Genomic DNA, 16,757 nt, shown 5'->3' with positions numbered 1-16,757 from the left:
AATACAAATTATTATAGACACACCTGGATTTGAACAGATCCCCAAAGTGAATTTTTAAAGTTCAGAATTGTTTTGGAATGTGTTTTGTGGTCCAGAAGTTCACATCTTTGGATGATTATTTGTGAATTATTTTAGAAAGGTTATGACTTAATATGCCAACATGGATTTTTTTTCTGCTTTTGAAGGAAAATATATCCTCCCTCAAAGCAGTGAAGGAGACAGAGGTTTGAGACTTTAGTTTTAAAAAAGTACTACTTGTGTGCCGCCTACTTTCTGTTTTTCTACTATGCCAACTGAAAGCAGTCATTAAGCAACAAGACTGTTATTATTATTACCAAGGGAAACAACGAAACCCATTATCATCATGAGGCCTCAGATTCACTGGCAAGGAAGACTCGCAGAGCACTTACAAGCTGGCCAAGGACCATTAATAGCTACTACTCAGTATAGTAGCATGCATTGTTGATACCATCCTGATCTGTATTGGCTTCCGGATGCTTTTTAGTCCAGATCAGAGAAAGCCCACATGGAGCAAGAGATGAAATGCTTCTTAGATCATAAAGACAAAACTAAAATATTGCACAGACTCATCCTTTTGGGCAATTGTGAGTAAATTCTGCTGAAAGTTAATTGTGCAGCCCTTCCTAAAGATGCTGAGGATGTACATTTAAAAGAAAGACAGCCCTTTCATCTAATACCAAAACTAGTTTAAGGTACGAGACTGGCAAAAGTAGAGTGTCAAATGTCCCACCCTACCATAGTAGAGATATAAGGCTAGTCATGAGATTCTAATTCTAAGGGAGAAAAACCATCAGCACCTCTTCTCTTTTGATTAAAGGAATGATTGGACCTAAACTTTGAGTATAGCCATTAAGAAGAATGACATGTAGGTTATTTATTTCAGTGATTTTACTGGAAGTTCAATAATTTGGATCCACATAATACTAAAAAAATTAACAATTACAAATTTGTTTCCTTTTCATCATATTCAGAATTTTGTTTCTTTATGCTCAAAGATAGGGGGAGCCTCTCCATTGCCAGGATTACACAGAGAACCTTAATTTCCATCATGTTTCAGCCCACAAAATCCACCCCTTTCAGGTCAGAGGTTAGAAGAGAGAAATTTTCAGTTTAGGTTTGGAAGGCCACATAGGGAGAAAAAAGAGGTTTCCATCAAAAAGTCAGTATACCTTAGACCAGGGGTTACCAACCAATTTAGAGACCACTAAATTCATAATTTTAAATCCTGCGGACCACTAATACGATTAAAAAAAAAAGGAAAATAGTATTTCGTGCAATATAAAAAATGTAAAAATAATTTTTCTGTGGACCACTAAAATTTTCGCATGGATCACCAATAGTCCATGGACCACCCATTGGTGACCGCTGCCTTAGACTGTCTCCTGCAATAGCTCACAATAAAAAGGGATTATCTTGGGCAACTGGCATGCATTAGGAGATTCATTTTACAGAAAATGAATCAGGAAAGTAATATCTTGGTTAAGAAGAACTGGTTAAACATCAGATACATTTTTTAAAAAAAGATCAGAAATAATTAGCATTAGCAGCGTAGCAAAGTGCTCTATAGTCTACTTCCGGTAAATCATTCGCAGTTTTACATAACTCTACCCAGAATTGCAGCCTCACAATGCAACAACTAAATAAATAAAAAATCTTTGTCAAATGCCTGATACTGAGAGAATGAATACTTGCACAGTTTAAAAAAAACATTCAGGTTGTTCATATCTCCTCAACAGAGAAGTTCTATAAAGTCTCATGAAATAGGGGACATTTCTGTCTATCTGTAGCCATCCTGTACAAACTTAGCCCAAGTCTAATTCCCAGATCTTTCGCAGCGTAAGAACCTTGATAGAGAATTCCAAACTGGAGGAGAATAGAAGATGATTCATGGAAAGGACTGCTTGACTTCATCTTCACATTCCAGCCCCTGCCTTCCCTGGCCCACTACTTCCTGAACACCTACCATATCAGGAATGGTCTCCATTGACTTGTTAGGGAGGATCTGCAAAGTCTGGGCTGAGATTGGATCATCTGCACCACGATTGGAAGCTCTCCTCTGCCTAGAAAGCCAGGTATTTCCCATTACTGGGTATTTGGAAAGAGTTTAGCCCCTCTTAATGTTAAGCTGTCTCTCTCCGGTTAAGGAAGGGGGAAACAGGCTTCGCTTTTGGGGATCTCTAACTCACCGGTGGGATGGCTCAGTGGCTAAGACACTGAGCTTGTCGATCAGGTCGGCAGTTTGAATCCCTAGCACTCCGTTACTTGTCCCAGCTTCTGCCAACCTAGCAGTTCGAAACCCTGTAAAAACGCAAGTAGAAAAATAGGGACCACCTTTGGTGGGAAGGTAACAGCGTTCCGTGTGCCTTCCACGTTTAGTCCTGCCGACCACATGACCACGGAGACATCTTTGGACAGCGCTGGCTCTTCGGCTTCGAAACGGAGATGAGCGCCGCCCCCTAGAGTCAGGAACGATTAGCACATACATGTACGAGGGGAACCTTTAACTTTTTAAACTCACCTTTATAGTCAGGCTCTTTCGTCTCATTCACTTCCCATCCGACTCCGTGCATTCTAGGCAGGCCGAGATCAGGCTCCGAACGACACCACTCCCTCCCTGCCTGAGCCCCGTCCCAGCCTCCCTTCAAAGTTGGAAGTGGCGAAGACCAAAGCCGGGCCAGCAGCAGCAACCCAGGTCGCGCGCGCCAAGGCTCCTGAGGCCCCTATTGGCCGGCGGGCAAGCACGTGCCAGTCCTCCTGGCTCTATATTAGGAGAATAGTTGCCTCGCGGCCGACTTTCCTGGGGGCTGAGAGGAGGAGGAGGAGGAGGAGGAGGGGGAGGGTGGGGGGAGGCGGCAGCAGCAGCAGCAGAAGCTGGTGCTGGAGCAGGTAGAGGAGGAGGAGAAAGGGAGGAGACGGGTGCTGCTGCTGCCCCCTTCGCGCTCTCTGCCTCCGCGGTGCCTTCTCGACGTGCCTTCCTCGGGGTGGAATCACCATGAACTCTTTCCTGGAGTACCTGTCGCGGGGCGGGGACAGCTTGAGTTTAGCCGGGAAGTTTAGCAGCGCGGAGCCCGGCAGCGTGGCTTTGCGGTCGCCCTGCGCCCTGTCAGCCGGTGCTGTGGACGGCGTTTATCCGGGTCCACCTCCTCCTCCTCCCGTGGGTAGCTTGCCGGACTTCTCCAAGCGCTTGGCGCCTCCCCGCCAGGCGCCCCGGCTCCAGCCGCAACAGCTGGCACCTTGCGCGCTTCCCTCGCATCTTTTCCCATCGGCCGAGTTCAACCTGCTCCGTCCCGAGGCGCCCTACGCGGGGCCGGAGGAGACCGCGCCGTTGCATTACGCCACGTCCATTTTCCCGGGCGGCGGCGGAGGAGGCGGCGGCGGCAGCGGCGGCGCCTACCTGCAAATGGACTACACCGCGCTGGCCGAGACTTTTCAGCCTTGCCCCAAGGATGCGCTGCTGCGGCCGCCCCCGCCCCCGGACTTCTGCCCCAAGGCCGGCGGCCAAGCGTCGGTCAGCACTTTCGACTGGATGAAAGTCAAGAGGAACGCACCCCCTAAAAGTAAGTGCCGGGGCTTCGTCAACGCCTGCCCGGTGGGTGAGTTGGTCTTGTGGCGAAGGAGTTCCTCGGCTCCTTCGATGCCCGAATTGTTGCTGCTGTGTAGTTGTCCAAATGCGAAAACTTTTTTTTTTAGCTTTCTCATTGTACAAAGAGCCGCGCAGAGCTTTTTTTTTTAAAAAAAATCTTATTTAGTGCTCTGTGCTGATCCCGCCACAAAAAGTCATTCGAATAGTCGCTTTCAATGCTGGAAACTCTCTGAGATGGGCTGGACTTAATATATTTCATTCGTTTCTATCCTCTTATCTAATCCAGAGAGAAACACAGTGGGCTCCCCATCCCCCACCCAAGGGCTCCATAAATGAATAAATTTGAATTAAAGGTGACAAAAGTCCCCACCCCAAGTGTAATCCTGATGATCTAATCTGAGGAATTTACATATTTTATGACCGTCTGTCACAGTCCCATCTTTTCAACCAATGCTTATTGTTTTCAGGTAAACCCACAGCTTGTGGGTCTTCCAGTCTTCCCAGTGTGGTGAGAACCAATTTCAGCACTAAGCAACTGACCGAATTGGAGAAAGAGTTCCATTTCAATAAGTACCTCACCAGAGCCCGGCGTGTGGAAATAGCAAAGTCTCTGGGCCTCAATGACACTCAAGTGAAAATCTGGTTCCAAAATCGGAGGATGAAGCAGAAGAAAAGGGAAAGGGAAGGAATATTGATTCCTGGAGTGCCTACTCAAGTCTCACCTTCTGTATGCTCTGTGGCCCCTTCTACCAAAAACTCACCTTAATACTATGGCATTATGACAACACTGAGAATGGATACAGATGCACGATACTGAAAAGACTTTAAAACTTCAAAAGCAAAAATCAGACAGCTCTGAAATGTATGAAATCATGCAAATTTGAATTCAAGGTACAAAAGAAGACAATAATTGCACTAACTTGTACGCTGACCATGGAGAAGTCCATTGTATAGACTGAAAACCTGCTGCTTTACACAGAACTGATTCAAGGCACAAAAGGCATATGATGATATGTTTACATTTTATTTATATATATTTTCAGGGAAAGCTGCTTTCACCTTCTATATGCTGCTAAACTTTGTTGCTGGCCTGGCTGAATTTATTTACAGGCTAATATTACATTTGTTTACTTAAAAGGAAACCCCTTAAGACTGATGTGGGGGATTCTACTAATAAAACCAAAGATAGGGAATAACTCATGGATGGAATCTATTTTGCACTGATTTTAAATCTATTTCAATCTAACCAATCTGTGTTTTTTAATTTGAATATTGAATATTAATTTGAATGGGTTCCACTAGGACTTCTCCATACTCCTTCTTTGAGGTATGCATATGGAAACACAATCATTAGCCATCAGGGATGTTTTGATTCCTTTTTGTTTCTGGGAATCAAGAAGTGATTCTTTTTAACAAAGATTCTTGTCAGAAAGTTCTGGCAGTAGACTGATTTAAAATACTTTGGTTTAAAAGTTGAGTGAGGGAGAGAGAGAGAAACAAACGGGTTTAGATTATTATTTATTGCATGAATATATACCAAGATAAAGTGTAGTAGGCTAACACAATTCCAAACCAAAGGATGCCCTGCTTTTTTTTTGCTTCATCACTTTGTTCTACTCTGGTTCTGCATTAACTAGCTTCAGTTTTGTTTCCAAATAGGTTCTTGAAAAATACACAGGCAGTCATACAAATAGCATAGTCCAGTGATCACTCTACACAGGGTATGTTTTTAAAGTTCTATTTTAATTTTGAACAGCAGAAGCTATTCATAGCAGCCATGTTCATAGTTGAACACTGAATTGTAATTCTGAGAGAATTTCCACTGCACTGGGAATAACAAGCATTGATAAAGGAATAAAAGTAATTTCCTCAGAAGAAGAGAAGATAATAATCAGAAAATTCCAGATTCACAGTGTAGTTTAGAGTCAGAGTAAAGTCCTTCTGGTTTCAGTTATGGACAAACTATCTAATTCTTTATAAAAATTCTGAAAGTCCATCTTTCTCACTTTTTTTTTTTTTACTTTTTAAGTAAACCCTTGAAATTCTTTTTATTCTGAGAAAAAATTAACCGAGTATGATATGGTGAGAGACATATCTGGTGGTTAAATCAAATGCCCCTTGTTCATCTTTTGAGGGAAGGAGAACAGAGGTGATAGGGAAGTGAAGGAAGCACTGAGTCTCAGGAAATTCATGTAAATAGAGAGTTGCCCTTTCTTCCTGTGTGAACCACTTACGATGAACGTTATGATTTTAATAGAAACACAATTTATGAATAAAGTTTGAGAACTGTTAACATGCTGTTGCCATTAAGTCTGTGGCAATCTTGGTTTTTAATTTCATGCTAATCAGCAATTTGAAAAAGAGTGGGCCCTCTGAGGCTTTTGATATTTCAAAAGGTCTCCAGACTCCCATTCCAGAGTTCTTCTGAGGAACATGATGTGTTGCTAGAAGAGAGCTTACAGCTGCAAGCATAGAAGAAAAACAAGTTATAACAGCCCGACCCAGAATTCATGTAAGGAAGCCCTTGGGCACTGAAGCTAATTAAACCCATTACCAAATAGTCAAAATAAATCATAACTCAAAGACTTAACTGGAACAGAAGTAAATCCATTAAGCAAACTGGAATTATCATTGACTTGTAAGTAGAAACGAATTGATCATGGATTAGAGTGCTAACTTTTTTGTTGAAGACTTACCATTGTAAATCATATCAGATTGCTGTACTTGACAGAAGTAAATCTGAACTCTTCCTGCCCTGTAATATCATGGGTATAGTCAGGTCAGTATCTTAGTGGCCTCACTTAAACAGTTATACTTTCCAGAGCAGAAACTGAGGGCTATTTTTTCTTCAGGGGAAAAGAAAATTCTTCAATAGTCTTAAAAAATGACCATAAGTGTTAAACACAGTGGAGTATATATTCCACTGTATTTGGAAAAGTTTTGTATTATTGCTTCCATTATTTTTGACTTTACACTTATGCAGTATGATTCCAGGTTTATGTAGAAGTCTGCCTCAGTGTGTTCATGAACTGTGCTACCAATTTGGGCTGCAATTCTGTATACTAGAGAGTAAACCTGGCCTCTAGCAAGGCTTATTTCTGTAACCATGCTTGGTTTCTTTGATCAAACAGGAATGTCAATACAGGACTTTTTAAAACCCCTTTGCTTTCTTGTTTCCTCCTTTGACCCTTTCCAATAAAATCTACTTGATATTTTAGACCATTGGAAGACATCAGCAAGACAATCCTCTGAATAAAAGTGTCAAAATAAATGTGGTAGGGAGTGTTTTATTAATGTGATACTTGGAAGAAGGCTTCCATCACCTTGGGAGATACGATACATGGGTGCTGTTTTCATCTCATGATAGGCCTTAAAAGGAAGAATACTGGGTCAAAAAGAGTTCATGTTAGGAAAGAGTGGGAGGTTTTTGAGTTCTTCCTATATCTCCCTCTCTCTCTCTCCCTCCCTCTCCTCCCTCTTCCCCCTCCCATTCATCCATCCATCCATCTACACACACACTTTGTTTTTATACATACATAAACACACACTTTATTGAAGTTCTACAAAATATAAAATATAAGGAAAAAAGCTGCTGTTCAAGTACCTCAGAGGCATTTCTAACCATGTCATAAAAAGCACACCACAATCCTTTGCACATTTCCTTGGGAGTAAATCCCACAAAACCTAATGAGATTAATTTATTCCGGGGAACTTTGAAGTGACTAAGAAAAGGAAAGGTTTTATGACATCATAAAAGCAATTTATTTGAGCATACATTTTTGTGGTTTGCGGCTCACTCACTCAGATATAAAGTAAAGGGAGAAGTAAGTAGGGAGGGAAGGAATGAAAATAGTTAACTGGAATCTTTGAAGTGAGTGTTTTTAGTGAAATCTTATATTGCTTAGCTCGAGGGCCCTTTTACAACTGAATTTTTGAGTTTATTGGTACTCATTCTATAGTTAAGTCAAAAGAATTTAATGGCTGAAACAGACATTTAGAATAATTTATCACTCTAATACCCTGCTCATCTTCTGGAGAGTTTTACAGTATGTTTGAGTTGGTCCTGTTAGATTTGAAGAGTTGAATAATTTTTATACAAATGATAAACCACCATGATAAATTTCTATATTGCACTAAAACTAAAATAGGAAAAAAATATCATAGATTGATATTAAATGTGAACCTAGCTTCTGAACACTCACTTAAGTATATGAGACTAAGTAAAGATTCAAGCTGTGATAGACCTAGGTATCTAGATACAGGATGGCACACTTGCTTAGAATAATATGGAAGTATTTAAGGCAGTGATTCTCAACCTGTGGTCCGCAGACCCTGGATTGCCCGTGATGTCATCACAAGGGATCTGCAAAGGCTTGAAGAAATGCTATGATTTACATTTTGAGTTAAGTCTTAGGGGCCCATGGCCATAGTCCGTGGCCACAACAAGTATTTAAAAAGGGTCCATGGTGAAGAAAATATTGAGAACCACTGCTTTAAGGTATTATTCCTATATACATTTCTTAATAGGATTATCTTCTGAGAAAAATGCATATAATTATATTAAATGATATTACTCCCCCTTTGACCTGTTGACCAAAGTTATTACAATGATGCTGAACAAGGAGCTTATGGCTAGTTCTTGTGGCCATTGCAGTGACCTTGTGGATATGTGATTGCAATTCAAGTGCCTTGCAACTGGCTCATCGTTATAATGGTCATAGCATCCTGTAGTTGAGTGATTACCATTTGCGAACTTCAGTGCTGGTTTCCAACAAACAAAAGTCAGTGGAAAACTGGCAGGAGGTGACCAATGGTGATGATGCCATACTTAACAACTACAAGGGCGTTGATTAACCAAAGCAAACAGAATTGCACCCACTGCAGACATGAGTGTGGTCACGTGATACCATATTTTATTACTACATTGCATAGCAACAGAAATGCCAGTTCCCATCATCATGACCAAGTAAAGACTATTTTCTTTTGGCTTGTAGTTTCCCAAAAAATCTTCCGTCTCCTGTAATTGCACATTTATTCAGCTGCAGTTCCAGTAACAGTTTTTTTTCCTGCTGAGTTTTTTTTCCTATTTGCCTTACTTCCCTCTCCTTGCCCTCCTAAACTTACTAATCTTTCCCATGTTTTAAAGTAGAACCACCAAGAATGTCCAGCTAGCATAGTCATCATAAGACTTTTAGAAAGACCAGTCACTTTCTCTCTGCTTTAGAAAGAAGGCAAAGGCAAATTACTTTCAAAATCTTGCCAAGAGAACTTCAGGGACTGGTCCAGGCAGTTGTCAGGAGTGAACAAGAATAGAATAGAATAGAATGGAATGGAATAAGGGGTGGGACTCTACCGGTTCGGACAGATCCGGTAGCTCTGATTATCAGCTGGGCCCGCCCCCTGCCTCTGCTCTATCCTATCCTTTATTTCATGCTTTGTAGCTCATCTCAATAGTGTGGCACAGCTCATCCCCCGCCCCCAGTGTTTTACTTACCGTGTTGACTTGGAAGGTAAGCAGATGAGCTTCTAAATGCTCCATTTCCAGTGCTGTGCACATATGCAAAGCACACATGCAAGCAAAGTGCATGCTCACCAAACCAGTTGTTAAGCTGGCAGCATTCTACCACAGAATAGAATAGGGTGGGATAGGGGAGGGGAGGGGAGAGGAGAGGAGAGAAGAGAATAATTTTATTGTCACTTCAAATACACAGTAATTAAAATAAAATTTCATTGCATACAGCTCTCAAAGAGTCACCACCTCCAATATACACTACACCACTACCTTGAAGGCACACATGCACACAATTTTTTTAAACTGAAAATATTCCCCACTCAACATAATGTTCATTCCTAGAAGCAAGCATCTCTATTTACCCCACATTATAGTTTGGAGAGCTAGAGAACAATCGTCTGTCCAGGGCCTTCTAATGAAACAGAAGCTGAGCCTTGTGGCATACCTATCTTTACTAATACCATTTGTTTTCCAGAATAAACAGATATACATGCCGACTTTGTAGACTACTGCTTGATATTTATAAAATGGCAAAGTCCCAAAGTTGAGACTCATTTGCAGTTGAAAACCAAGCCCTGCAACTTTTCACTGAGAAGAGTATAAGGGAAGAGAGACATTTTTTATGATGAACATTTCTTATTCAGGGTAATTTTCTTCCCATGTGAAAGAGGCAATTAAATGAGGCCTTATTTCCTGATGAACAACCTGAAGAGTGTAAGTGTTAGCTACCGCTCCTTTGCATTATTCTGTCAGCAAGGGGGCCCAGAGGAATGAGATAATGCAACTCATATGCCAATTCCTGAATAATTAAATAAAAATGTCTGTAATATATATGGGCATACACATGAGACAAATAAATGATAGATAAGGTCTAGCATCCATTCATACAACATTACACACAGCAGTTGGGTGCCACATATGTTCAGTGGATGCCAAACAATTGGAAACAGGTTGTAGGTTATGCTGGAAGGAATTAAGGCCTGGTTCGGTATTCTCCCTGGAATTAGGACAGAGAGAAAAAGGTTCCCACCTTCATTCTTAACACTCGCTTTAATACTTATGGTTATTCATCTATAATATTTAATTATTTGATCTTATCACCTTTGCCCCCAACATTATTCTTGGAAGTTGTCTGAATCTTAGAATGTGTTATGTTTTACCTGGGTATTTCAAAATGATACAGAATCATACACACTTCAGGGAAGAACAGGCACAATGTGATCACTGGGGGTGTTTGCAGCTGCTAGACAATTTAGTAAAACAATTTAGCAGTTAGATTAAAGTCAGCATTGTATAAATAATAAACACCTCCGTAGTAAAGTGCTTTCCGTTAATTATGATAGAATAGGCCAAGTGCTGCTCCCCCCCCTCATGGTTTTATTAGCAATTTCATTGCTTATCATTCTAAACAAGGCGTTCAAGATGCAACAACATGAACCTTTTCTCCCAACCAATGGAGTTGGCCTCAAAATATCCTGCAAGAACTGAAGACAAAATATTTTTTTCACTCTGCTAGAAGAGGTAAATTATTACATGATATTATGTACGTATGTATGTATGTGGCACATAGAACAGCTCCCCAAACAACTCTCAGGTCAGGTTTGGCCCTTGGCCTCAAAGAGTCTGTATCCATGTTCTATAGCAGGGATCCCCAATCTCTGGGTCACAACCTATTCAGAATTGGGCTGTGCGAGTGGCTGGCTGGAATGTATGCGCACATACGCAAGTGCAGCTCAGCTTCATGAGCGGCGGGCTAGCAGGCACTCACATGCAAGTTGAGCTGCATGTATGCTGGCCTGCCACTTGCACAGGCCAATTCCCCTCCCTCTCCCAGCCAGGCCGCCAAGCCACAAAGATTGGGAGAACACTGTTCTACAATACATATTAAAAGAATACCCAAACATTCAAAACAATTTATGGATTAAAAGAACATGAATATTTAGTCCCCTCAAAAAATATAATGGAGTGAGTTTCCCAAAGTTGGAAAAATATTGGCAGTAATAGAAGCAATCAAAGTGAGATATTTAGAATAAAACCCTTTTTCCCCTAGGGAGAGAATTTTTAAATTAATGCAAAGAACAGAAATTAATCATTTTGCTGTTACCTTAGACAGGCAGGTGGGTAGGTGGGAGGATATATGTACTATCACCCTGTCACAATTTAACTAGTAGATTGGATTTCTATACTATTTTATTATGGGCACATTTTACCTCTCCAAGGATTGGAACAGAAATGTCAGACATGCCAACACAAACTGATCTACTTTTCTGATAAAGTGACCAGATTAGCTGATTATGATGCAGGAAAAACTGTGTTTCTTGATTCCAGCAAAGCATTTGACACCTAATAAAAATGATGATAACATATAGGTTGGACTACCCTACTACTAAGGGAAATGGTGGCTCAGTGGCCAAGACGCTGAGCTTGTCGATCAGAAAGGTTGGTAGTTTGGCGGTTCGAATACCTAGTGCCGCATAACAGAGTGAGTTCTCATTACTTGTCCCAGCTTCTGCCAACCTAGCAATTCTAAAGCATGTAAAATGCAAGTAGAAAAATAGGAACCACCTTTGGTGGGAAGGTAACAACGTTCCGTGAGCCTTTGGCGTTTAGTCATGCCGGTCACATGGCCACGGAGACGTCTTCGGCCAGTGCTGGCTCTTCAGCTTTGAGATGAGTACCGCCCCCTAGAGTTGGGAGCAACTAGCACATATGTGCGAGTGGAACCTTTACCTTTACTTTACCCTACCCTAGATGGATACAAACTCATTGAACAATCATACCCAGTGACTCCATGTCAAGCCGGAAGAAGGAGTGGAGTGGGATACCATAGGGCTCAATTCTAGGCTTTCTGCTAGTCTACCTATTTATAAATGACTTGGATGAAGGGTTAAAGTTTTTGATTATCAGCTTCACTAACAATATAGAGTGATCATATACTTCTGAGAGGACAACTTCAAGATTCAGGAGAATCTTGGCAAGCTGGAACAATGGGCAGAAGCCAACAAAATGATGTCAACAGGAACATAGTCAAAGTTTTTAATTTGGAATATCAAATGAGTATACCGATAGCACTAATGACATTACCTACTATTAAAATGTCTGCAAGCAAACAACCAAGCTCAGAGAGCACCTAGGACTTCATAGTTCAACCCTGAGCTACAGATATTCTTCTCTTTTGGAGTATGAGTATAAGATAAGGAGAGTCAGCAGCATGTGCAAAAATGCTGTGATTGATTGTTGAAATCCAACAGAAGCACAACTTTGCATTTTCTTATGTATATTTTTTGATGTTAATTTGGGGTTGTTATTTTTGTGGGGGCTGTTTTTTATTTAATGATTTAGCTACTCAAACCTTTGGGGAATCGGAGTGTCCTGGTGGATCTCAGCACAGACACAGGACCTGGGCCCCTTTCCATCAAATCCCATAAACACCTTTTTATTCCCTAAGAATAAAAATTCAAAATGCATAAATAATAATCTTTCTTGACACTCAACACCTTACTGCCTGAGATAACTGCTCCACTCTTCCCAGTGGTAGGTCTATTGGAAAGGAAAAGGTATTTTTGACATCTTTTACGTTTCTCCCCAGCTACAATAAGCCACCTTTTGTTCCTAGTTAGCAGTAACACACAAGATAATTCTCTTAGAGGGAGGAAGGTATAATGCAAGGTCTATAACTGTATTAAAGTCTCTCTTCCTCATTCTCTCTGTGTGATAGGAAGATAATTTAACATTCAACTCAGTCTGTTCATCTATAGAAAACTGCTTATTTTCCCCATTATAGCATAGAAATAAATGTCAATGGAGATTCTCAGTCATCCAAGTCATATGGTAGTTGTCCCAAAGGTGCTTTTTCAAGAGGCAACTGAACTTTCTTGTTTTTCTTTGAAGATGTTTTGTTTTTCACCCAAGAAGCTTCTTCATTCTTCATTCTGAAGAAGCTTCCTGGATGAGAAGCAAAACGTCTTTGAAGAAAGTCCAGTTGCCTCTTGAAAAAGCACCTTTGGGACTCAGGGTTTAATAATGTTTTACACAACAAGATGAAGCAGGCCATAGTTCTTCTCCCAAAACTACTAAGGATGCAGTGTTGGATTAGCAACTTCGTTACTTCTTTGGACATAAGGTCTATACCCTGAAACCATCTCATTTGCAAGAATAAGTTTCTGCCCAAGTTTGTAATAGTAGACCAGATCTAGAGAGAACAATCAAAAAGTAAGACTCATTCTGACACATAAGATGGGGGATAGGAAGTAGTAGAGGTAGTGATATAATAAGGGGGATGCTAGAAGCCCTAATCTCTTTTGATACATGCTTTAACTTCTCCAGGGTAGGCTAGCACACAAATCACAAATCTCTTCTTAGCATTATGCCTGAGTACTCTATAATGTAACATTGATTACAGAAATATCATTGCCTTCAAGATGCTTAAGTAATAAAATGGCAAAAGGATCTTTGTAGGGAGAAATAATTGCAAGATGATTGACATGTTTTCTTTTAATGCAGTCTATTACTTGAGTCCATCTCCTCATCTGGTGAAAATTGGTATCTGCTTCCAAGGAACGAAGCCAACTGACCCCAGAGGAGAGTGCTCTGTTATACCTTTTTCGGAAATGATTGTCCTATGAATGAATCCTCCTCATAGAATTTGCTACGATGACAATTTGGCTCCAATCTTCCCTTCCATTCTTATAAATGTTAGATGCTATCTTTATTTCAATCTACCTTCTCCAATCTGATATCCATCAACTATGCTGTGATTCCATTCTCAGAATTATGGTGCCTACATATTATCAAGCAAGCCAAACTGGGGGAAACTGAGCTAAAACATAAACCTGATGTCGGCTTTCCTTTATTTTTTTAAAAATAGAAATTTATTTATTTTAGAAATGTAGAATTTTGTAGATTATTTTCTAAACCCAAACAAGGAAATCTTAAACAAATCTCTTAACCATTATAAAACACGAATCTTCCAATCCATTTCAAGGCTTTTTATTTGAAAATGAGAATTCATCCAATTTTTAACATGTGCTACAGAATATATAACATATCTAACACATTTTTTTGTTATGTTTACCAGAATCCTGAGAAAATATCTTGACTAAAGACTATTGGAGTTGGGGGTAAATAGATGTAAATATATCTAAACCAGAGGTGGGTTGCTCCCAGTTTGGCCCGGATCGGGCAAACCGGTAATAGTGGCAGTGGGAGGCTCCGCCCATCCACCTGGATGCTTCTGCACATGCGCATAAGCATTGCACATGCACGCAAGCGTGTGCAGAAGTGTGCTTGAACTGGTAATAAAAAAAATTGACAATCCACCACTGATCTAAACTAATAGCATAACTATTTGTGATGCTAGGCAATAAGCACTCTGGAGAACACTGTCCTTGTGCCAAAGATTATGTCTCCCATTTCTTATTCTGTTTGTGGAAAAGACACTGCATCTTCTCATAATTAGAAACTGATAACAACCTTATAATTAACTGCTCTCTTACTTTCTCCCTCCTTCTTTCCCTCTGCATTGTAGCATGTGTCTATGTTTGCAACCTCTGTGACACTGTAATCTAATACCACTGTGCTATGGTTAGTTAGGGCTGCTATAATTCCATGATCAGGTTTTCTTAACAGCTTAACTGCTGGAAGAGGTAGGATTTATATTTGGTGAGGCCTTAAATTATATAAAATTCGGAGGCTCCTTGTTAAAAAGTTACACCAAAAGTTTCAATAAGGTGTGTACCAAACAGGGCCTTGGGTCACCACAAAAAACTGAAGACATAAATATGCCTTTTAATGATTTAATAGCAAGATATTGAAAGTGAAAAAATACAAATTACTTTCAAATGCATTTTCTGATTACATATTTATCATTTGGCTGGCTTCATGTCTCTTATAGATTATAATATAGCATTATATTATAATAAAATATAGCGTATCCTGGAAACATTACTTAATGCGATTTTTAAAATAATTTTAAGATTCAGTAATATATATAGAAAACGCTGACAAAATAAATAATCAAGATCACTTATAATAATCAAACCTGTTTGCAAAGTCAGAAAACTGGTATAAGTTACAATTTAAAACATTTTCTTTCTTGTTACTCAAAAGTAAAATCATGATTATGTGCTCAAATGATAAGCTGCACAGCTGATAGCTTTCTATGCACATTAAATTAATTGCATATAAAGTCATTCTAAAACTATACATAAAAGTTTGCTACGCCAGATTTTCAAAACTACAGTACACATAAAAAGCCACATAAAAATGGCTTAAAAATAATTTTTGTGAGGCTCTGTGGATTGTAAGCCCCTGAAACTGTAGCTTCTTTAGTTTATGCCTAAATCTGTCACGGGAAGATACAGCCACTAAGATCTGAGAAGGAAAATTCAGTTACCTTCTTCTCTCTTGCTTCGTTTAGTTTAGTTTAGTTTATACTTTATTTGTATGCCGCCCTTTTCCCTGGGGGGACTCAGGGCGGCTCACAATTGGAGGGAGGGGAAAGACAGACAAGTTACAAACATAAAACCATACATCGTTAAAAACACAACAGTCATACCATTCGAGTGGGGTTACAAATCTCTAACCCCAGGCCTGTTGGAACAGCCAGCTTTTAAGGGCTATGCGGAAGGCCTGGAGGGTGGTGAGGGTGCGAATCCCCACGGGGAGTTCGTTCCAGAGGGTCGGAGCAGCCACCGAGAAGGCTCTCCTCCGGGTAGTTGCCAGTTGACATTGGCCGGACGATGGAATTCGGAGGAGGCCTAATCTATGGGATCTTATTGGTCTAGAGGAGGTAATTGGCAGTAGGCGGTCTCTTCGTGCAAAGAACGTACTAGTTTATATGAGTTATGCACATGAGCCATATATTTGTTATAAACACAGATAATTAAAATATAGTATATTGATTGGTTTCTTAATAAAACAAGGAAACTATGGTTTACTAGTAAGCAAATGGCATATCTATGAAAAAATGAGCTTGCAGAAGAGGCAAAGTCTTATATGACTCAAGGGGAAGAGGAGGATAGACCAAACCTCTGGAAAAAATCAAGCAGTGGCTTCATGTAGATGTTAAATAGTCTAAGAGAAGCATAAACAACAAAAGTATCTCATAAGACAACAACTGTCGTGTAGAACAAATTCCCCAAGCCACGAGTGGAATATGGTAGAAGAACTTATATAATTGTGTGATATTATGAGAGAAATCAGAAAGTACGAAAGGGTGGAAATTGTATTATATTGTCATGAAGTACATTGATCATTTGGCATTATTATGGTTAGAGATAGAGGTCTATTTTGGCTACTCCTTCTTTTAAAGTGTTTGGTCAGAAAGAAGAAGAGCTTCTTGAAAACATTGTCCCTGAAGCTCCATTGAGCAAGACGATTTAGAAGGATACTATGGTTGGAAGTTATTAAAACTCATTAACAGTTCAAATGAATCAACAAGGTTGTTCATCCCCATTCAGTTCCCAGCATGTCATCTACCAGGCTGACCTTGACTGGTTCTCTTTCAAAGCCAAACAGAAATCTGAACTGGAATGAATCCAAAAATCAATATTCTCCAATGTCACTTGTGTACATTCTATGACCTTTTAAAAAGATTTATGATGTGCTACATTAATTGCACAAAAGTTATATGATGGCTCC

At 40.1% G+C, this 16,757-nt stretch overlaps 1 protein-coding gene across 1 annotated transcript; it reads left to right on the top strand.

Annotated features, from left to right (window-relative positions):
* The first annotated feature begins 3,013 nt into the window (after positions 1 to 3,013).
* HOXD1 (homeobox D1) lies at positions 3,014 to 4,370 on the top strand. Its single transcript, XM_014075467.2, has 2 exons — positions 3,014 to 3,578; positions 4,072 to 4,370. The coding sequence occupies exons 1-2, from the start codon at positions 3,014 to 3,016 to the stop codon at positions 4,368 to 4,370; spliced, it is 864 nt and encodes a 287-aa protein (XP_013930942.2).
* The last annotated feature ends 12,387 nt before the right edge of the window (positions 4,371 to 16,757 follow it).

This window comes from Thamnophis sirtalis, unplaced genomic scaffold, assembly GCF_051295495.1.
Source record: "Thamnophis sirtalis isolate CommonGarterSnake01/CBP01778 unplaced genomic scaffold, rThaSir2_p1.2 scaffold_1, whole genome shotgun sequence".
NCBI classification, from domain to species: Eukaryota; Metazoa; Chordata; class Lepidosauria; order Squamata; family Natricidae; genus Thamnophis; species Thamnophis sirtalis.
The sequence above is the reverse complement of the archived record's forward strand: the minus strand, read 5'-3'. Positions and strand labels throughout refer to the sequence as shown.